This window comes from Medicago sativa, chromosome 7 (genome assembly GCF_051527215.1).
Source record: "Medicago sativa cultivar Bolivia chromosome 7, Bolivia_mono, whole genome shotgun sequence".
In the NCBI taxonomy this organism is placed as follows: Eukaryota; Viridiplantae; Streptophyta; class Magnoliopsida; order Fabales; family Fabaceae; genus Medicago; species Medicago sativa.
In genome coordinates this window covers 50330083-50353815 of record NC_140755.1, presented here as the reverse complement: position 1 = coordinate 50353815, position 23733 = coordinate 50330083, and the positions used below count along the sequence as shown (strand labels likewise).

The following is a 23733-nucleotide window of genomic DNA, read 5'->3' as shown; positions in this document are numbered from 1 at the left end:
GATTGAGTCATTAGACTCCCCAACAATCCTAAGACTAAGAAGTCTACTCACTCATGTTCATCGTAGACATGGAGGAAGAAGAGAGAAATACGGTAAAATAAATTGCAAAGAAAGTAAAAGGGAAAGTAAAGACTTTTATTAAAATAGCAATTGAAATAACAAAGTAAAGCATGATTGTTTATGGTGGAGAGCTACTCTATTTATAGCTTTACAATTGACTTAGAAACTAAGCAACTAAAAGGATAAAACGGTAAAGCCGCAACAGGGTAACTTGGCCTTGAAGAAAAAAGCAGCAAAAGCGGTTTCTGGGACGGGCACGGCCGTGCCACATGTTGGCACGGGCCGTGCCAAGCTTCTGAGTTGGGGGAATATATTTTTGCCCCGTATCTTCGTATTCTTGCGCTGTATTTTGCTCCAGTCCTCTTTCTTTTGCTCCAAGGCACCTTCCACCATATATTTATTCCTAAAATAAAATAAAAGACAATTTGAAGTAAAATATTCTAAACTAAAATAAAATGCAATAAAATAAAATCAAATCTAAAATAAAACTAAACTAAATAAGGCAATAATTAATACTATCTATGACTCATCAAACTCCCCCACACTTGAATCTTTTCTTGTCCTCAAGCAAAAGGCAGCAAACATAGCAGCAACAAAAGATTTGATTATGGCAATATTAAGAACAAATGTCTCTAGAGAAAGGTTTTGCCTCAAGTACACTAATTACAATTTCAAATACTTCTCATGAACCTATTCTACCCAACATCAAGTCTCAAGTGAGTGTGTTGTGTGCAGTCCAACCCTTTTCTTGCTCCTGTATAAGACAGATATTATGAGGAATAGGTTCTATCCTTAGTGCTAAAGTAACCGAGAAAAGTCCTTTCTTCATTTCATATAAGAGTGATGGGAATTTGAGTTAAAAATTAAATTAGATATAACAATTAAGCACAAGGGGCTGCAGATGCTTAGGGGCTATCTATCCTCATAGGAAGTCTTCTCGGATGTAATTGTCCTTTCCCCCTAGATTCAAAATCACCCTAAGCAGTGCTGCAAAATTGTTTGTTTCTTCTCCGCGTAGGAAGTCTTTTTGGATGTAATTGTCCTTTCCCCCTAGCATTGATGAATTTGTTTCACTTTAAGTTCAAATTAAGGAGTCACCACCACAATTAGGAAGTTAGGATGTAATTGTCCTTTCCCCCACATGTTGGTGCCATTCTCCTGCCCCATTTAACATTAACAAATTAAGGAGAATATAACAATTAAGAATCAATTTGATTAATTTTCCCACACAAACTTATACTACTTTTACTCTTAAGATTTTAAAGGGTCTAAGTTAACACTAAAGATAGAACGTGCTCCTTAAAATACCTATTTATACATTTACTCAAGGATTGCAACCGGGTGCTTTTCTCATTGGAGAATTTTCACATTAAAACAAGACATGGGTATAGCAAGAACATAAGAAACACAAGAAACTATTTTCATGTACAAGAAGCAACCTAAGGAAGAGACAAAACAAAAATTTTCATGCCATATTTACATTAAAAACAAGCTACTTAGTTATGCCTCTTGCTATAAAAACAAAACAAAAGAATAAAGTTCAAGGGAGTTTGGGAACACTACGACTCTAGACACTTTATTAGGCCCCCCCCACACTTAGGGGAAGCATTGTCCTCAATGATTCAAAGAAAAAGAAATTAAAAGAGAAGAAGTAGTAGAAGAAGAGTAGTAGAGAGAGAGAGAAGAAGGGAAGAGAGGAAGAGGAAAGCTCACAATTTATTGAGGTCCATATGGAGGACCTTGAAGTTGGAGGTGTTGCATCATCCGACGGAGCATCTCATTATTTTCATCATTGACACGGTTGCCCCTTTGAACTTCATTGCGAAGGCCGGAGATCTCAACACCTTGCCTTTGTTGCTCGGTGCTCATCCTCTCGATTTCATTGTGAATCCATGTCCATCTTTGATTTTCATTAAGCTCACCGGCTTCATGGCCATGGTGCCCCTCTTGGTGCAAGTTAGCACCTTCTCCTTCATCATGGTGCAAGCTAGCACCCTCTCCTTCATCATCTTGTTGTTCTAGAACCTGCACATCATCAATATACAACCAATTTTCTTCCACCTCGGTGGTAGTCCGAGATGGGTTAGGCAATAAAAACACGATTGGCACATTTAGCTTAACTTGGTAATGGAGTGGTGGACGATGTTTAATGAAATTCATAGCAATGAGGGTTTCCCGGTTAAGCTTATTGTTTCCCTCAATTGGTTTGATCCCCTCATCCTCACTCACACCAAAACACTTAGCTATATATGTAATGATGCCACCCACCACTATGTCTCCCCTACCGGCTGGTCTAGTAGCTACAAAGTCTAGGTAATCAATCAAATAAAAGCCAGTGTTGACGGGGTGGTTGTAGAGCATTGCCCATAACATGAACAACTCATCGGTTCTAGTGTTTCCTAGCTCTGTTCTACCCCAAATAGTGCAAGCCATGACCCTCTGAAGGTACCTAATGTTATACCCTAATTTTGGACCTAAAAATACTAATCAATTTTTCTTTTCTTGCATTATAAATCATCTGAACAGTCTCTGATCAATTGCATCTTTCTCTGCATTTTATTTCAATGTTATTTGCAAAATTCACATAGAAGGGTATTTTAGTCATTTCCTGCATTCAACTCATTTTAATCCTTGGAAATTGTTTAAGTTTTTTAAATTGGTTTGTATAAGTCCTTGTTTCAATCTCATGTCAAAATTCATTTCAAAAAATATCAGTTGAGTCATTTTTTTTTTTAGTCAGTTTAGCCCCTAGGGGCATTTTAGTCATTTCCCATGATGAAATCTCTTTCAATCTTTAAAAATTTGTTTGAGTCTTTTCAAATAGTGTGAATAAGTCTTCATTTCAATTCTATGTCAGAACCCATTTCAAAAATTGCATTTAAAGTCATTTCGAGTCAATTTTGCCCCTAGGGGCATTTTAGTCTTTTCATGTGTTAAAACCCTGTTTAAAATTCTAAAAATTGTCTCTGAGCCTTTTATTTTGCTTGTATGAATTCTTGCTTTAATTCCCTGTTAAAAAATCATTTTTTAAATTGCATTTGAGTCGTTTCGAGTCATTTTAGTCCCTAGGGGCGTTTTGGTCATTTCACATAATATTTCTGATTCGTTTTAATCTGCTTTGTTGTTTTTAATCGTCTCATTTTACGTTAATTTTCAATTTACTTTTTCAATTCAATTTTAGTTTTAATTTTCATTTTAGTCCGCGCACTTTTATTATTTGCATTTTAATCCCTTTTTTAGTTTGTTAGAGTCCAAGTGCCACATGTCCAAATGTTATTGGTCCACAAGAGTTTGTTACAAGTCTAGTGCCACATGTCTCTATCCTATTGGTCCAAGGTCAAAAACTTAGCCTATAAATTGGTCAAAGGGTCAATTCATTCATTCACCAATCATTATCACACTTTTCACAAAAATTCACCAAAAAAGTCACAAAATAAATTTTCTTTCTTCCCTCTTTCTTCTCTTCTCCCACGTAACAAACATCACCACCACCATAACTAACTCTTTTTCTCATCTTCCACCACCCTAACAACCTCCATCATCACTTCTAACCACCTCTAACCACCACCAAAACCACCACAACAAACTTTAACCACCACAAACTTCCATAACCACCATTCACCTCTCTTTCCTCAATCTTCAATCTCAAACATCAAAATACTCTTTCTCCTCATAAACTTTCGGATCAAACTCCTTTATTTCCCAAGATTCATCATGAACATGATGAACAGATTCGTCCAGTAATGAATCCCAAACCAAAGGTCACATACACGTATCACAAGCCTGATTTCATCGACGTTTCTTGATTTCTGTTCAGAATCCAACCAGGCCGGTGCACAATTTCATACAACGATGACGGCGCAGTCACGCATTTGCACATCAACAATCAATTCGTGAAGGCACAGAGAGATAAGTCCAGAATCAAGTTTAAAGAGGGAAGTTCGAATTCACCAAGATCAAGAAGAGGAGGAATTGTTCGGACCGAGTTCGTACGTGAAGAAGCTTGCTAGATCGAAATTGCGTTGCTGGTCCTTTGTCTCTCTGTTCTTTTTCAAGGTATCACTACTTCATATTTTTGGTTCGATCTGCCTTTGAATATCCTTCTGCTATGTTGTGTTTTAAAATTCTCACCTGAAATCAACTTCCTGAAATCCACACTGATGTTTGTTTCATGCTTAAATTCATCTTTCTCCGTTTGTGCGTTAATTTGAGTTCTGAGCGAATTTCTAAGGTTTCGTGTCAATCTGCTTCCTTTGCGTGTTTGCTTGCGAAATTCGGACGGAGTTTAGGAGGAAGAACGGGATTGATTTGGAGTGATAGTTGTAGGATTGATTTTGTTCAAATTCGCTTGTATGATTCATCTGTTATTGTGTTTGCGCGTTTGAAAAATTGAAGAAGAGATGAGAGGATTAGAGGCGTGTAATTTTGTTAGTTTGGTGGAGTTTCGAGGTTCCGACGCGGTGGTGCCGCCACCGGCCACCACGTCGGAAGGAGGCTGGGGGCGTTTTCTTTTAGGTGAGGAAGAAGGAAGATTGTTATTGTGTTTAAGAATGGAGAAGAAGAGGTTCGAAAATGTTGAGAGAAGAAGGGAGTCTGTAGGCGTGTGTGTTATGAAGGAGAAAGGATCCAAATCCTCAACCCGTGGGTCTAACCGACCCACTCCAAACCCAGCCCGTTTTCACTTGGATCTGGAGCTTACTTGGGCTTAAGCCTCTTTCTTGGCAGATTTCCTTTTTACCTGTTTTTTTTCTTGCTATTCACATGCTGTTTATTGCTTTTCACCCCCCTGTTGTGCTTAAAACCTTATGAAAAAAATCCAAAATAATTTGTTCATGCTCCTTGTTAATTTTGTGGTGACTTTGTAACGTTTTTGTACATGAAATTGATAAAAAAGGTGATGAGATGATTTTCTTGCTCATTTGTGATGATTAGTGTTAAAAACTATGGAAAATTGCATGATTTCGACTCCAACTCTTGATACATGTTATTGATTGGTAATATGTGAATTTATGTTGAGTTTACATCTGTATTTGATGTGCTCTTACTGAACGTCAAGGTGTTGTGGTTAGTCGTTTGTTTTACAAGTCATAAAAAACGTTTGTTTGTGAAGATAAAAGTGTTAAAGGTGCCTAGGACATATCATGATCTTCAAGTTTGAGTACGAACTTGTAATTCTCACATTGTGGCTGCAATGAAACCTATTTGAAAATTGCTATAATGTGAAAATTACAAGGCATGTGCATATTGAGGTATTGTGATTAATCTCTAGCATATTTTACCACTTTACCCTTACTAATTTTCCCTCTTGTTTGGTATTTTCTTGCCTATTCTTTCCTATATTACATCTTGTTATACTAACATCCTTCTTCATGTTTCATAAGCATCTCATCTTGCATCTTCATCTCCTTTCTTGCCTTTAAATTTTTGCCAAAAATTAGAATGTAAAGATTTAGGAATTCTTGTAATATTTTACTTTCATGCTTTTAATTTCTTGGCAATGAGGCCATAGAATGTATCTAGGCCAATGATGTAATAAGGACAATGGACTCTAATAATGTACACCGACACAAGCACCGACACATGCACACACATCACTATATAGCTAGAATATGCATGTTTAGATGTATGTTTAGGATTGTATGTTTAGATGTATGTTTAGGCCTTATACTTAGAAAAATCATTTTCCAAAAAATGTGAACAACATCACTCAAACTCTTTTTTTCATAATAAACCTTGGGATCAAAATCCCATTGTAATTTTCCCTTTTATTTTCTTAATCAAATCTTAATGAACTTTAATCATACTTTGACCATATTTTGCAATTCACTAATCCAACCTCACAATTTCATAATCTCATGCCCTTGAGGCCTCTTTCTATTCTTCAAAATTCTTTTTCAAACTTAAAATCAACCAACAAAAACAAAAACATTTTTGGAAGAGAACTACGGTGGATTTGATCCCTTAATCGGGTACGTAGGCAAGGAACAAAATTCCTTCAATTCAACTAAAATAAAAATCCAAAAACATTCTTCTCCCTCCAATTCTTCATTTAGTAACTTTTAGGTGTAAATAACATTTTCAAAATAGCATTTAAAAATAAAGCGCGCGCGTAGAAATTAAAGACGGTTCCTATAGGGTACTATAGTCGTTATGGGTGCCTAACACCTTCCCGTAGCGAAAACAACTCCCGGACCTCGATTCTCAAGGGTTTTGCTTACTTTTTCCCTTCCCAAGAAAAAATGAGATATCACCGGTTTAAAAGGTTCAAACGTGATCAATGTTTGACGCCCGAAAACCAAGATAAAACAGCTGGCGACTTCACTGGGGACATTCGAGAGTTACGCCTAGTCTTTATTTCCACGCTTGCGCTTGTATTTTTACTTGCTTCTTTTACTTGCTTTCTTATGTGAATAAATGTTTAAATTCTTGCAAACGTGTGGGGTGAGAATATCAAAAGTCCTGCACCCGGGCTGAGTGAACTTAGGATTTAGGAGGGATATAATCGACAATTCATTCCGGGGGTTGCCTCGTGTTTTGGATTATGCGATCAATCCCACATAGCTAAGGCATTTTGGGGGTGATGTTGTCGGCGCGTGTTGTCGCGTTTAGGCACTTTACTTCTAATTGTTCTATGACGCTATGAACCGTAGATAACCAAACCCATCCATGGCCATTTTTCTAGGATGTAGTGCGGAGGCTAAACCGAGTGTTGTCTCGAGTTTTAGTCATCACGCGATACTACACTCAAGTTAGACCTTCCACGGATAATCATGGAGCGAGTGTTGTCTCGTGGCACCATGATATACGTCGGAGAGGTTGCAACTTGGGAACCTTTTTAGAACCCGGTTACTATTTCCTAAAGCCCTAGTTTCACCGGACGCCGTGTCCACCCATGACTCCTCGACTTTGAACTTCAACCCACCATGTTTTCTCCGAACTTGAACATAATCATGCATTCATGCATACATGCATACATGCATAAACTTTTGTCATGCATTGTTATCGAAGGGCTTAGACAAGTTGAATTTGTAAACATTGTAGGAATGAAGAGGACTAATTCCTACAAGTTCAAGGAAGTGGATTTGGCTAGTTTGAGAGATTTGGCACTCAAGATTGAGGATCCGACTGGTTTCCGACGTCGTTACGGGGCTTTACTTACTATTCTTCATACTAATGTGGACGAGAAGCTTGTGCACACTCTAGTGCAATTCTATGATCGGGACTATCGGTGCTTTACTTTTCCAGACTTTCAGTTGGTGCCTACTCTAGAGGCTTATTCTTCCTTGATGGATCTGTCTATTGCTAAGGGGGTACCTTTCTCAGGACTTGAGCCTCCTCTTACTCCATTGGTTATTGCTAAGGATCTCTATCTCAGGACCACCGATGTCTCCAAGAATCTTGTCACTAAGGCACGTATCCGAGGGTTCACTTCAGAGTATCTTCTTGGGAAAGCCAACCTCAATACCACCTGTCAGGACACTCTCGAGGCTATTCTTGCACTCCTCATCTATGGGCTTATTCTCTTTCCAAACCTTGATGACTTCGTGGACATGAATGCTATTATGATCTTCCACTCCAAGAATCCGGTTCCTACCTTGCTAGCTGACACATACCATGCTATTCATGATCGTACTGGCAAGGGTCGTGGCTACATTCTTTGTTGTGTGCCTCTCCTCTATAGGTGGTTTATTTCGCACCTTCCGGAGTCTTTCCATGACAATCCGGAGAATTGGTCTATTTCACAGAGGATTATGGCTCTCACTCCTAATGAAGTGGTTTGGCTCACTCCCGCTTCTAGGGTTAAGGAAATTATCTTTGGTGGTGGTAAGTTTCTTAATGTACCTCTTCTTGGTACCCGGGGTGGAATCAACTATAACCCGGAGCTTGCTTTGCGACAATTTGGTTTTCCGATGAAAGAAAAGCCCATCAATCTTGCTACAGCTCCTTACTTCTTTCACTACTCCAATGCTCCCACAGGAATAAGAGAGGATTTCATGGAAGCTTGGACTAAGCTTCGGAAGAAAGAGGTGAAGCATATGGGTGTAAGGTCCGGAATTGCTCATGAGGCCTATACACAGTGGGTGATAAACCAAGCTGAGGAGATTGGTATGCCTTACCCCCCTATGAGATATGTGTCTGCATCTGTTCCTACCCTGCCTTTGCCTCTACTCCCACCTACCCAGGAGATGTATCAGGAGCATCTAGCTATGGAGAGTCGGGAGAAGCATCAGTGGAGGGCTAGATACTATGAGGCTGAGAACTTGATCATGACTTTGGATGGAAAGGATGAGCAGAAGACTCATGAGGTCTTGACACTGAAGAAAGAGTTAGCTAAGGCTAAGAGGGAGATTGAAGAGAAAGATAGGTTGCTTATGAGAGACTCCAAGAGGGCTAGGGGTACCCGTGACTTCTATGCACGATACTGCAGCTATGAGTCTGAGTCTGAGGATGATGCTTCCACTTCCTATGCTTGAGGATCTCCATTTCCTGTTGTTATTTCCATTTTGTGTTGATTTACATTTCCAAGTCTATCCCTTGGCTTAGCATTTCAAAGGGAATCGTCTTGTAAAAACTATATGTTGGTTATTTGTTTCCCGTTCATGTTAATCGTTGTTTAGTAATGTTTACAAGTTTCTAATTTGTCTAAAAACCCTTCGATAACACGTAAAAAGAATCTTTTTGCATATGCATTTACACATTTCATGCATCATATGCATTCATTGGTCACAAAAAGCTTCTCTCGTGCTCATTGCCTCCTGGTTTTGTCCGCCGCAGTCTGAAAAGTGGCTCGTGGTTGCAAGATTTACCAACCAGATAGAGTGCATCAAACAAGATTTCACAAGAGAAGGATCATGGCTAACTTTGAAGAAGAAAACGCTCGGCTCCGTGCCGAATTGGCTGCTATGAAAGAAGACTTGGCTAAAGCTCATGACACTATGTCTGCTTTGCTGGCTGCACAAGAACAACCAGCCACATCTGTCCCAGTTTCTACTGAAGTAATTCCGTCTATCCCACTATCTACTGTGGCTACTGATGCTCGTTTTGTTATGCCCAACGGGCGTCCTTATGGTCTCTCAGCTTACTATTCTCCTAATACTGCTGCTGGTGTCTCTGGTTTTGCTGGTCAAGGACAGATTCCTGTGTCCACTGCTATGCCTCAGGTGACTACCGTTGTTACCAATCCTATTGTACACACTGTGCAACAGGTAATTGATGTCGATACTCCGCGTGGACAAGATCCCGCAATGGAAGCTATGAGAAGACAGTTGATGGAGTTGGCTGGAGAACTCCGTGAGGTCAAGGCTAGCCGAGGAAACAATGGTGCTCCTGCTAAAGCTCGTGATCTATGCTTGGTGTCCCGATTTGAGGTTCCTAAGAAATTCAAAGAGCCAGAATTTGACAAATACAATCGGACTTCTTGTCCACATAACCATGTTATCCGGTATGTCCGAAAGATGGCTAACTACGCCGACAATGATGCACTAATGATCCATTGCTTCCAGAGTAGCTTGGCAGATGATGCAGCAGATTGGTACACTAGTTTGAGCAAAGACAACATCCATACTTTTGAGGATCTGGCTGCCGCTTTTGAGAGTCAATATGAATTCAATACCCGTCTGAGGCCAAATAGAGACTCTCTTAAAGCCTTGTCTCAGAAATCAGATGAAACCTTCCGAGAATATGCTCAGAGGTGGAGAGGGGCAGCTGCCCGTGTTTCTCCTCGACTTGATGAGGAAGAGTTAACACAGACATTCCTGAAGACTCTGAAGAAGGAATATAAGGAGAGAATGATAGTCTCTGCCCCAAACAACTTCTCTGATATGGTTACAATGGGAACGCGTCTAGAGGAGGCCGTCTGAGATGGTATTATTGTCCTAGAGAAAGGTGAATCTTCAACCAGTGCATCAAAGAAGTATGGTAATGGTCATCATAAGAAGAAAGAATCTGATGTAGGGATGGTGTCTGGTAACCCATCTGCAGCGGCTACACAATTAACTCTGCCCTACCACTACATGCAGTACTCTCAGCATCCTTTCTTCCCGCCATTCTACCAGCAATATCCTCTGCCACCGGGCCAACCACCAGTGCCTGTCAATGCCATCGCTCAGCAAGCGCAACAACAGCCTCCTGCTCAACAACAACAGCAGCAGCAACAGGGTCCCCGACCCAAACCTTCCTTTCCACCAATACCAATGCGGTATGGTGAGCTGCTCCCAACTCTACTGGCCAAAGGACACTGTGTCACTAGACCAGGCAGGCCTCCGCCTAATCCATTGCCTCCCAGGTTCCGACAGGATCTAACATGTGAATTTCATCAGGGTGCTCAAGGCCATGATGTTGAGGGTTGCCTTGCTCTGAAGTATATTGTGAAAGACCTAATAGAAAAGGGACGGTTGACTTTTGAGAATAATGCTCCTCATGTCCTCGGCAATCCACTTCCAAACCATGCTGCTGTCAATATGATTGAGGCTTTTGAAAGGATTCCCGCTCCTCAAGAGGATCCCATGTTGGATGTCCGCAATGTCGTTACTCCCTTGGTGCCATTACATGTCAAGCTCTGCCAGGCCTCTTTGTTCAAACATGATCATGATTCTTGTTCAGAATGTCTGCAAAACCCCATGGGCTGTTGTGTGGTGCAAGGTGATATCCAGAGCCTGATGGATGACAAGCACTTGATTGCCAGTGATGTATGTGTGATTGTGCCAGTGTTCCATGACTCCCCTGTTGAAAGTGTATCTCAGATAAGAAATGTTGAGCCTTTGGTGATCAGGTTACCTGGTCCGGTATCTTATACCTCTACCAAAGCAATTCCTTACAAGTACAATGCAACCATGGTCGAGAATGGAGTAGAAGTGCCTCTGGTATCCCCAGCTACAGTTGACAATGTTGCCAGTGAAGTTACAACTCTGAGAAGCGGAAAGGTCCGTCCACCCTTGTTTCAAAAGAAGGTAGTTACACCCATTGCCACGGTAACTCCACCAGTTGCTCCTCCTGTTGACAAGAGCACCGGCCTAGCAGGCCAATCTATTGAAGAGTCCAATCTGGACGAAATCCTGAGGCTTATCAAGAAAAGTGACTATAAGATTGTTGACCAACTGCTACAAACCCCGTCAAAGATATCCATCCTGTCTCTGCTCATGAGCTCGGAGGCTCATAGGAAAGTGTTGATGAAGATATTCGAGCAAGCTTATGTTGATCACGAAGTCTCTGTGGAGCAATTCAATGGAATAGTGGGTAATATCACTGCTTGCAACAGTTTGGGATTCGGTGATGATGAACTCCCCGAAGCAGGGAAGTATCACAACTTGGCTCTACATATCTCGGTGCACTGTGGGTCTGACATGATATCCAACGTTTTGGTGGACACTGGATCATCGTTGAATGTAATGCCTGAATCAACACTAAGGCAATTAAGTCATCATGGAATTTCCCTGAGGGGTAGCAGCTATCTGGTTAAGGCTTTCGATGGATCCCGCAAGGATGTTCTTGGGGAAGTAGACTTGCCAATTACCATTGGTCCTGAGACATTTCAGATTACTTTCCAAGTCATGGACATCAATGCTTCTTACAGTTGTCTCCTCGGAAGACCATGGATTCATGACGCTGGAGCAGTCACTTCTACTTTGCATCAGAAGCTCAAGTTCATGAGGAATGGTAAGATTATCACTGTGCATGGTGAAGAGGCATTTCTAGTTAGCCAAGTATCATCCTTCTCTTGTGTTGAAGCAGGGTCCGCTGAAGGGACGTCGTTTCAAGGCTTGACCGTTGAGGGTGCAGAACCCCCGAAGGGCTGGTACTAGCATGGCTTCATTGAAAGACGCTCAAAAGGCTGTTCAAGCAGGGCAAGCTGCCGGCTGGGGCAAAGTGATTCAGATTCTGGAAAACAAGCGTAAAGAGGGCCTTGGATTCTCTCCAACATCTGCTGTTTCAAAGGGAACTTTCTACAGTGCTGGGTTCATCAACGCTATTACTGAAGATGCTGCTGAAGGAAGTCACGTGCCTACATTTGTTATACCAGGAGGCACTGTGAGAAATTGGGAGGCCATTGATGTTCCCTTAGTCATGCATGCTTCCATGTAATGTGTCGTGTTGCTCATGTTTTCTTGTTTTCAAAATAACAATCCTTTCGCTCTGCCCAAGGCGAAAGTGATATCATTGTAAGGGCGTGTTTGTTTCGGCATTGCCGTTATCAATAAAAGTTGTCGTTTTTCTCACGACTCTTTGTTTTTTACTTTTAGTGCCTTTTTCTTGGAAATAATGGTAATGCCAGAAAAAACCAAAACATCCGTATTTTCTTATTAATTTCAAAAATCTGCATAGAAAACATTTTTCTAAAAATCATCCCAATCATATTATGCAGATTGAACCATAATAAACCCGTTGAACACAGTGACCCTATGGTTCCTCCAAATTTTGAATTCCCTGTATATGAAGCTGAAGATGAGGATGATGATGAAGAGATACCATATGAGATCACTCGACTGCTCGAGCAAGAAAGAAGAGCCATTCAGCCTCATCAGGAAGAGATTGAACTCGTCAACCTGGGTACTGAAGAGAACAAACGAGAGATCAAGATTGGTGCTGCACTTGAGCCAGAAGTGAAAAAGAAGATCACTCAGCTTCTCCATGATTATCCAGATGTCTTTGCATGGTCCTATGAAGATATGCCGGGACTAGATCCCAAGATTGTGGAACATCGGATACCGACAAGCCCTGAATGTCCTCCTGTCAAACAGAAATTGAGAAGGTCTCGTCCAGACATGGCTCTTAAGATCAAGGCTGAAGTGCAAAAGCAAATTGATGCGGGTTTCCTCATGACAGCTGAATACCCTGAGTGGATTGCCAACATCGTACCAGTACCAAAGAAAGATGGGAAAGTTCGAATGTGTGTTGATTACAGAGATCTGAACAAAGCCAGTCCAAAAGATAACTTCCCATTGCCTCATATTGATGTGCTTGTTGACAGTACTGCTCAATCCAAAGTGTTCTCCTTCATGGATGGTTTCTCTGGCTATAACCAGATACGGATGTCACCTGAAGATAGAGAAAAGACATCCTTCATTACTCCGTGGGGAACGTTCTGTTATAAAGTGATGCCGTTTGGCTTGATAAATGCTGGTGCAACCTATCAGAGGGGAATGACTACTCTGTTTCATGATATGATTCACAAGGAGATTGAAGTATATGTTGATGATATGATTGTGAAGTCAAGTGATGAAGAGCAGCATGTTGTGTATTTGAAAAAGATGTTTGAAAGATTGAGAAAGTACAAGCTGCGGTTGAATCCTAATAAATGCACATTCGGTGTACGATCTGGAAAGTTGCTTGGCTTCATTGTCAGTCAAAGAGGCATTTAAGTCGATCCTGATAAAGTCCGAGCCATCAGAGAGATGTCGGCCCCTCAAACTGAGAAGCAAGTCAGAGGTTTCCTCGGACGTCTGAACTATATTTCAAGATTCATATCTCACATGACTACTACCTGTGGACCAATTTTCAAATTGCTCAGAAAGAATCAGCCCGTTGCATGGAATGATGAATGTCAGGAAGCTTTTGATAGCATTAAAGAATACCTGTTAGAACCACCTATCCTTGTCCCACCCGTGGAGGGAAGACCTTTGATCATGTATTTGTCAGTGTTAGATGATTCAGTGGGTTGTGTTCTCGGTCAACAAGATGAGACTGGTAAGAAAGAGCATGCTATCTACTATCTGAGCAAGAAGTGCACCGACTGTGAGACTCGGTACACAATGCTTGAAAAAACTTGTTGTGCTTTAGCTTGGGCTGCCAAACGCCTGCGTCATTATATGGTGAATCATACAACTTGGTTGATATCCCGAATGGATCCAATCAAATACATCTTTGAAAAGCCTGCTGTTACTGGAAAGATTGCACGTTGGCAAATGTTGTTGTCTGAATATGATATTGTGTACAAAGCTCAGAAAGCAATCAAGGGAAGCATCCTTGCTGAGCATCTTGCTTGTCAACCTCTTGATGATTACCAGCCAATTAAGTCTGATTTCCCTGATGAAGAAGTTATGTATCTAAAGGCAAAAGACTGTGAAGAGCCACTGATCAATGAAGGGCCGGACCCCAATAGTAAATGGGGATTGGTATTTGATGGTGCTGTTAATGCTTACGGTAAAGGAATTGGGGCCATCATTGTAACTCCACAGGGGCACCACATTCCTTTCACTGCTCGAATAACCTTTGACTGCACAAACAACATAGCTGAATATGAAGCATGCATCTTGGGCATTGAAGAAGCCCTCGATATGAGAATTAAGCACCTTGACATCTATGGAGATTCTGCACTTATTATTAACCAGATAAAGGGTGAATGGGAGACTCATCATGAGAAGCTGATCCCATACCGTGACTATGCAAGACGTCTGTTGACATACTTTACTAAGGTTGAGCTGCACCACATCCCTCGGGATGAAAATCAGATGGCTGATGCTCTCACTACTTTGTCTTCCATATTTCGTGTCCATCACTGGAATGATGTGCCCGTAATCAAAGTGCAGCGTCTCGATAGACCCGCTCATGTGTTTACTATTGAAAATGTGCCAGATCAGACTGATGAAGATGCGAATGATAAAAGGCCATGGTATTACAACATCAAACAATTCTTGCAAAATCGTGAATATCCACCTGGTGCTTCCAACAGGGATAAAAAGACTTTGAGACGATGGGCTAGCAAATTCTTTCTGGACAGAGAAATCCTATACAAGAGGAACTATGACATGGTCTTGTTGAGATGTGTTGATAAGCAAGAAGCTGAGAAATTGATGCATGATGTACATGATGGTACTTTTGGGACCCATGCTTCGGGTCACACCATGTCAAGAAAACTATTAAGAGCCGGCTATTACTGGATAACCATGGAACGTGACTGCCACAAACATGCTAAGAGATGCCACAAGTGTCAAATTTATGCTGACAAGATTCATGTGCCTCCACACGCTCTCAATGTTATATCTTCCCCATGGCCTTTCTCTATGTGGGGCATTGACATGATCGGAAGAATAGAACCGAAGGCTTCCAATGGACATCGTTTCATTCTAGTGGCAATTGACTATTTCACCAAGTGGGTTGAAGCTGCTTCCTATGCCAATGTGACCAAGCAAGTGGTTGTCGAGTTTATCAAGAATAACATCATCTGTCGATACGGTGTTCCCAACAAGATCATCACTGACAATGGTTCCAATCTGAAAAATAGCATGATGCAAGCTTTATGTGAAGAATTCAAAATTGAACATCACAACTCTTCTCCTTATAGACCTCAGATGAATGGTGCAGTTGAGGCCGCTAACAAGAACATCAAGAAGATTGTTCAGAAGATGGTCACTACTTACAAAGACTGGCATGAAATGCTACCTTTTGCCTTGCATGGTTACCGTACTACAGTGCGCAGCTCAACCGGGGCAACCCCTTTCTCTTTGGTATACGGTATGGAAGCAGTTCTCCCTCTGGAAGTGGAGATTCCATCTCTTCGAGTGATCATGGAAGCAAAGTTGACTGAGGCTGAATGGTGTCAAAGTCGGTATGATCAGTTGAATTTGATTGAAGAGAAACGTATGGATGCTATGACTCATGGACAGTTGTATCAAGTGCGAATGAAGAATGCTTTTGACAAGAAAGTCCGACCTCGAGAATTCAAGGAAGGCGAACTGGTATTGAAAAGAAGAATAAGTCAGCAACCCGACCCAAGGGGCAAGTGGACACCTAACTATGAAGGTCCTTATGTTGTCAAGAAGGCTTTCTCTGGTGGTGCTTTGATTCTTACACACATGGATGGTGTTGAACTCCCAAATCCTGTTAATGCCGATATAGTCAAGAAATACTTTGTCTAGAAAGAAAAGAACAGCGTGGTAGGTCGAAAACCCGAAAGGGCGGCCTAGGCAAAAATGCGCTTCCCGGTGGATCGAAAACCCGAAAGGGCGATCCAGGCAAGAGTTAGGGACAAAAAAAATGAAAATGAAAAAGCTCGCTGAGATTGTACGCAACTCAGGCAAGAATGAGCGCCTCGATGAGCCGAAAACCCGAAAGGGCGGTTCATGCAAAAATGAGGTTATCAATAAAAGACAAGTAACTATATCTGGCAAATCACCATCACCCCTTGGGACATCTGCAACTGTCAATGATCATCTTCATTAGAGGCTTCTGTACTTGTGGATTCAAAATTTCTATGAAATGTAGCGGTCATCGTGTTCAACGTATCACCAACCAATAAAATTACCATTTTCCAAGCTTTGTAAATCCGTGAAGTCATGCCTTTGGCTGACTCTCACTCTTCTACATCAATTTGAGCCTGTGCTATTGTTTGAAACTCTATTTTTCTTTCTACTTTCAATAATATATACAAAATATTTTCTTTCTATTTGATAATGTCGATGTCTGAAACAAACATCTTTTGAAAATTGAAAAATCCTTTTTCTGTCTATTTTGAAAGCAAACCTGAGCAACAGGGTACATTTCGATGAAACATGCATGAATAAATGAATATCAATGTCTATTTCAATACATGTTACAAGCAGGTTACTCCCCAGGATGATCTGTGGTCAATGACAAGAATGAAAAACAGAATGAAAATGAAAAGAAAAATTGAAAAATGAAAATGAAAAGCTCGCTAAGTTGAAAACCCGAAAGGGCGGCTTAGGCAAAAATGAGCACCCCGCTGATTGACAACCCATGAAGGCAATTCAGGCAAAAATGGGGCAATGAAAAGAATCTTTACTCCCCGGTGAATCGAAAACCCGAAAGGGCGGTTCAGACAAAAATGGGGTTTGAAAATGAAAAAATGAAAGAATGAAATATTGAAAAAGCATTGACCACAGATACGAACATCCAATGTTTACCCAGCACTGACACGCCTAGCAACGGCGACCTGTATCCAAGAACCTTCCAAGGGTCCTCCTTTACAAGATTTATTGCCCTCAGCCATGGTTTTGATACGTCTCCCAAACGACGGTCTCTCCAAAGAGGTTTTCCCCCTATGAATATGTCTCAGCACGAGCCACTACGTGCCCAATCTTCCAATGTTTTGTCTATCTCTGTGAAACTTCCTTGTCAAACTGCCAATCAATCATGCATTTCAAGCATTCATACATGCATAATCATGCATTTTATGTGCTCATACATTCAATAATCTTGTTATACCATACATACATGTTGCATATCCAAACTCTCAACTGTCAAATTCAATCCAAATGTCAACTGTCAAACTCAATCCCAATCTCAATTTCAATTCCAATTGTCAATTTCAATCTCAACTGTCAAATTCGAAGCAATCTCAATTTTAAATTCAATTCAATGTCAATTCGAAGCAATTTTCAATCTCCAATTTCAATTCCAATTTCAATATCAATGTCAATGTCAATATCCAATGTCAATGTCAAATGTCAATATCCAATGTCAATGTCAATGTCAATGTCAATGTCAAATGTCAATGTCAAATGTCAATATCCAATGTCAATGTTAATGTCAAATGCCAATGTCAATGTCAATGTTAATGTCAAATGCCAATGTCAATGTTAATGTCAAATGCCAATGTCAATGTCAATATTAATGTCAAATGCCAATGTCAATGTCAATGTCAATGTCAATGTCAATGTCAAATGCCAATGTCAATGTCAATGTCAATGTTAATGTCAAATGCCAATGTCAAATGCCAACGTCAATGTCAATGTCAATGTTAATGTCAAATGCCAATGTCAATGTCAATGTTAATGTCAATGTCAATGCCAATGTCAATGTTAATGTCAATGTCAAATGCCAATGTCAATGTCAATGTTAATGTCAATGTCAATGCCAATGTCAATGTCAATGTTAATGTCAATGTCAATGCCAATGTCAATGTCAATGTCAATGTCAATAGCCAATGTCAATGTCAATGTCAATGTCAATGTCAATGTCAAATGTCAATGTCAAATGCCAATGTCAATGTCAATGTCAAATTCAACTTTTGGGCCAACAAAAATGGTCATGTCTATTTTCAAATCAAGTCAATGACAATTTACCCTCAATTGGTATCTTGTTAAACCAGACTTTCAATTTGTATCTTGTTACTGGTCAAGTGCAAGGTTCAATCCAAAAAGAACCGCTTGTACCTGCGTATATGTCTATGTTTCCGGTCAAACGGCAAGTTCGATCCAAAGAACAGTTTGTACCCTTTGCTTATGTTTTGTTATCGGTCAAACGGCAAGTTCGATCCAAAGAACAGTTTGCACCAACTTACATGTTGTGATATCGGTCAAGTGGCAAGTTCGATCCAAAGAACAGCTTGTACCCGTTTCTTGTTTGTATTCCTCGGTCAAGTGGCAAGTTCGATCCAAAGAACAGCTTGTACCCGTCTCTTGTTTGTATCTCTCGGTCAAGTGGCAAGTTCGATCCAAAGAACAGCTTGTACCTGTCTGTTGTTGCCCGTTCTTTCTACTTTGATGTCTATAAATCCCTTGGTGGTGTGACACAGCCCGTAGATTCCGGTTTGATTGTCTTGCATTCATAAATGAAATGTTGCATGGCATCCATGTTTTTGAAAATCTGAAAACGTATTTTTATGTCCAAAAGCAGTGCAAATGTTAATATTTAAGTATCTTCGTCCCGTCAACTCTAAGACTTCGTCTCTTGACTCTCCGGACAAAGAAACTTAAATAGGGGCAGCTGTTATACCCTAATTTTGGACCTAAAAATACTAATCAATTTTTCTTTTCTTGCATTATAAATCATCTGAACAGTCTCTGATCAATTGCATCTTTCTCTGCATTTTATTTCAATGTTATTTGCAAAATTCACATAGAAGGGTATTTTAGTCATTTCCTGCATTCAACTCATTTTAATCCTTGGAAATTGTTTAAGTTTTTTAAATTGGTTTGTATAAGTCCTTGTTTCAATCTCATGTCAAAATTCATTTCAAAAAATATCAGTTGAGTCATTTTTTTTTAGTCAGTTTAGCCCCTAGGGGCATTTTAGTCATTTCCCATGATGAAATCTCTTTCAATCTTTAAAAATTTGTTTGAGTCTTTTCAAATAGTGTGAATAAGTCTTCATTTCAATTCTATGTCAGAACCCATTTCAAAAATTGCATTTAAAGTCATTTCGAGTCAATTTTGCCCCTAGGGGCATTTTAATCTTTTCATGTGTTAAAACCCTGTTTAAAATTCTAAAAATTGTCTCTGAGCCTTTTATTTTGCTTGTATGAATTCTTGCTTTAATTCCCTGTTAAAAAATCATTTTTTAAATTGCATTTGAGTCGTTTCGAGTCATTTTAGTCCCTAGGGGCGTTTTGGTCATTTCACATAATATTTCTGATTCGTTTTAATCTGCTTTGTTGTTTTTAATCGTCTCATTTTACGTTAATTTTCAATTTACTTTTTCAATTCAATTTTAGTTTTAATTTTCATTTTAGTCCGCGCACTTTTATTATTTGCATTTTAATCCCTTTTTTAGTTTGTTAGAGTCCAAGTGCCACATGTCCAAATGTTATTGGTCCACAAGAGTTTGTTACAAGTCTAGTGCCACATGTCTCTATCCTATTGGTCCAAGGTCAAAAACTTAGCCTATAAATTGGTCAAAGGGTCAATTCATTCATTCACCAATCATTATCACACTTTTCACAAAAATTCACCAAAAAAGTCACAAAATAAATTTTCTTTCTTCCCTCTTTCTTCTCTTCTCCCACGTAACAAACATCACCACCACCATAACTAACTCTTTTTCTCATCTTCCACCACCCTAACAACCTCCATCATCACTTCTAACCACCTCTAACCACCACAACAAACTTTAACCACCACAAACTTCCATAACCACCATTCACCTCTCTTTCCTCAATCTTCAATCTCAAACATCAAAATACTCTTTCTCCTCATAAACTTTCGGATCAAACTCCTTTATTTCCCAAGATTCATCATGAACATGATGAACAGATTCGTCCAGTAATGAATCCCAAACCAAAGGTCACATACACGTATCACAAGCCTGATTTCATCGCCGTTTCTTGATTTCTGTTCAGAATCCAACCAGGCCGGTGCACAATTTCATACAACGATGACGGCGCAGTCACGCATTTGCACATCAACAATCAATTCGTGAAGGCACAGAGAGATAAGTCCAGAATCAAGTTTAAAGAGGGAAGTTCGAATTCACCAAGATCAAGAAGAGGAGGAATTGTTCGGACCGAGTTCGTACGTGAAGAAGCTTGCTAGATCGAAATTGCGTTGCTGGTCCTTTGTCTCTCTGTTCTTTTTCAAGGTATCACTACTTCATATTTTTGGTTCGATCTGCCTTTGAATATCCTTCTGCTATGTTGTGTTTTAAACTTCTCACCTGAAATCAACTTCCTGAAATCCAAACTGATGTTTGTTTCATGCTTAAATTCATCTTTCTCCGTTTGTGCGTTAATTTGAGTTCTGAGCGAATTTCTAAGGTTTCGTGTCAATCTGCTTCCTTTGCGTGTTTGCTTGTGAAATTCGGACGGAGTTTAGGAGGAAGAACGGGATTGATTTGGAGTGATAGTTGTAGGATTGATTTTGTTCAAATTCGCTTGTATGATTCATCTGTTATTGTGTTTGCGCGTTTGAAAAATTGAAGAAGAGATGAGAGGATTAGAGGCGTGTAATTTTGTTAGTTTGGTGGAGTTTCGAGGTTCCGACGCGGTGGTGCCGCCACCGGCCACCACGTCGGAAGGAGGCTGGGGGCGTTTTCTTTTAGGTGAGGAAGAAGGAAGATTGTTATTGTGTTTAAGAATGGAGAAGAAGAGGTTCGAAAATGTTGAGAGAAGAAGGGAGTCTGTAGGCGTGTGTGTTATGAAGGAGAAAGGATCCAAATCCTCAACCCGTGGGTCTAACCGACCCACTCCAAACCCAGCCCGTTTTCACTTGGATCTGGAGCTTACTTGGGCTTAAGCCTCTTTCTTGGCAGATTTCCTTTTTACCTGTTTTTTTTCTTGCTATTCACATGCTGTTTATTGCTTTTCACCCCCTTGTTGTGCTTAAAACCTTATGAAAAAAATCCAAAATAATTTGTTCATGCTCCTTGTTAATTTTGTGGTGACTTTGTAACGTTTTTGTACATGAAATTGATAAAAAAGGTGATGAGATGATTTTCTTGCTCATTTGTGATGATTAGTGTTAAAAACTATGGAAAATTGCATGATTTCGACTCCAACTCTTGATACATGTTATTGATTGGTAATATGTGAATTTATGTTGAGTTTACATCTGTATTTGATGTGCTCTTACTGAACGTCAAGGTGTTGTGGTTAGTCGTTTGTTTTACAAGTCATAAAAAACGTTTGTTTGTGAAGATAAAAGTGTTAAAGGTGCCTAGGACATATCATGATCTTCAAGTTTGAGTACGAACTTGTAATTCTCACATTGTGGCTGCAATGAAACCTATTTGAAAATTGCTATAATGTGAAAATTACAAGGCATGTGCATATTGAGGTATTGTGATTAATCTCTAGCATATTTTACCACTTTACCCTTACTAATTTTCCCTCTTGTTTGGTATTTTCTTGCCTATTCTTTCCTATATTACATCTTGTTATACTAACATCCTTCTTCATGTTTCATAAGCATCTCATCTTGCATCTTCATCTCCTTTCTTGCCTTTAAATTTTTGCCAAAAATTAGAATGTAAAGATTTAGGAATTCTTGTAATATTTTACTTTCATGCTTTTAATTTCTTGGCAAAGAGGCCATAGAATGTATCTAGGCCAATGATGTAATAAGGACAATGGACTCTAATAATGTACAACGACACAAGCACCGACACATGCACACACATCACTATATAGCTAGAATATGCATGTTTAGATGTATGTTTAGGATTGTATGTTTAGATGTATGTTTAGGCCTTATACTTAGAAAAATCATTTTCCAAAAAATGTGAACAACATCACTCAAACTCTTTTTTTCATAATAAACCTTGGGATCAAAATCCCATTGTAATTTTCCCTTTTATTTTCTTAATCAAATCTTAATGAACTTTAATCATACTTTGACCATATTTTGCAATTCACTAATCCAACCTCACAATTTCATAATCTCATGCCCTTGAGGCCTCTTTCTATTCTTCAAAATTCTTTTTCAAACTTAAAATCAACCAACAAAAACAAAAACATTTTTGGAAGAGAACTACGGTGGATTTGATCCCTTAATCGGGTACGTAGGCAAGGAACAAAATTCCTTCAATTCAACTAAAATAAAAATCCAAAAACATTCTTCTCCCTCCAATTCTTCATTTAGTAACTTTTAGGTGTAAATAACATTTTCAAAATAGCATTTAAAAATAAAGCGCGCGCGTAGAAATTAAAGACGGTTCCTATAGGGTACTATAGTCGTTATGGGTGCCTAACACCTTCCCGTAGCGAAAACAACTCCCGGACCTCGATTCTCAAGGGTTTTGCTTACTTTTTCCCTTCCCAAGAAAAAATGAGATATCACCGGTTTAAAAGGTTCAAACGTGATCAATGTTTGACGCCCGAAAACCAAGATAAAACACCTAAGTACGGGGTTGTGAATGTTGCTAGCTTTGTTGGCTCTAGGGACATAGTTATCAAGGCCGGTGATACGGTTCCAAAAGGCAGCTGGGTCATAGTTATCCGGTTTCAGACTATCATCCCAATGATCATGAATATACCCCTCATTGACAAAACCTAAGGCTTCACAAAAGTGCTGAAGAGACATATTATAATCAACGTTCATTAACCGGAAAACAACTCTATGATTAGGGTTATCAAAATTCAACTTATCTTTGGTAAAAACAAGTGAGCTTAAAAATTCATAAGTAAAATTCTCATAACCCCCCATAGGTGTTAGCATATCAGTCCAACCTAGCCTACCCATCAACCTAAAAACATCATCTCTAAGCCCTAGCACTTGCAAATCATAGGAATCAGGATATCTAGAGGGATGTAAGGTTTTAGAAGTAAGAATTTTGTACCTGTCCCTTTGTTTGTTGTCTTTGAACTGAATTCCATGATTCTTCACTTGTGCTTGCTTCTTTGGGGGAGGACCGGAGGAACTTGCTGGCTCCTTTCCACTTCTTCTTCTTGAAGCCATTTGACCTTGGTTATGGTTGGTATGAAAGTTTGGGGTTTTGGAAGATTTTTGGTGAAAAGGATTGGTTTAGGGTTGGGGTGGATGTTTAAGTAAGGTTTAAGGGTTTAGTTATGGAGATTGGTTGAGGTTTTGTGGTGTTTGGGTTAGGTTTTGAAAGATTAGGGTTTTGGTGAATTATGGGTTTGAATGGATGAAGGATGTTTTTGATTGGTGGTTTTTGTTTTGGATGAAGTTTGTGGTTGATTGGTGAAAGAATTGAGTGGTTTGGTGAAGAATTGAGGGAGATATGAAGGTTTGAAGGTTTGAAGGTTATGGAGGTTTAGAGAGAAGTTTGAAAGATGAAAGAGGGTTATTGTTTGTGAATGAGGAAGAAGAAAGAAAAATTTGTGGATATATGTGGTGTAGAGGTCGGGCACGGCCGTGCCACCTATTGGCACGGGCCGTGCCATCTTTCTGACTTCAATTGCCCTTTTTTTTCTTAAAAACTTGGCACGGCCGTGCCACCTCTCTGATCCTGGGGGCTTCAGAATTTTTCAATTTCTTAATTTTTTCTCGAATCACACTTGGACAATTACCTACAAAACAACTTAAAACAAAGAAAAACAAA

General features: G+C 39.7%; 1 protein-coding gene across 1 annotated transcript; it reads left to right on the top strand.

The window, feature by feature from the left end:
- The first annotated feature begins 6366 nt into the window (after window positions 1–6366).
- Window positions 6367–8768, top strand: LOC146906489 (uncharacterized). Its single transcript, XM_085726643.1, has one exon. The coding sequence runs from the start codon at window positions 6984–6986 to the stop codon at window positions 8532–8534; it is 1551 nt and encodes a 516-aa protein (XP_085582769.1). The 5' UTR covers window positions 6367–6983; the 3' UTR covers window positions 8535–8768.
- Window positions 8769–23733: the final 14965 nt, after the last annotated feature.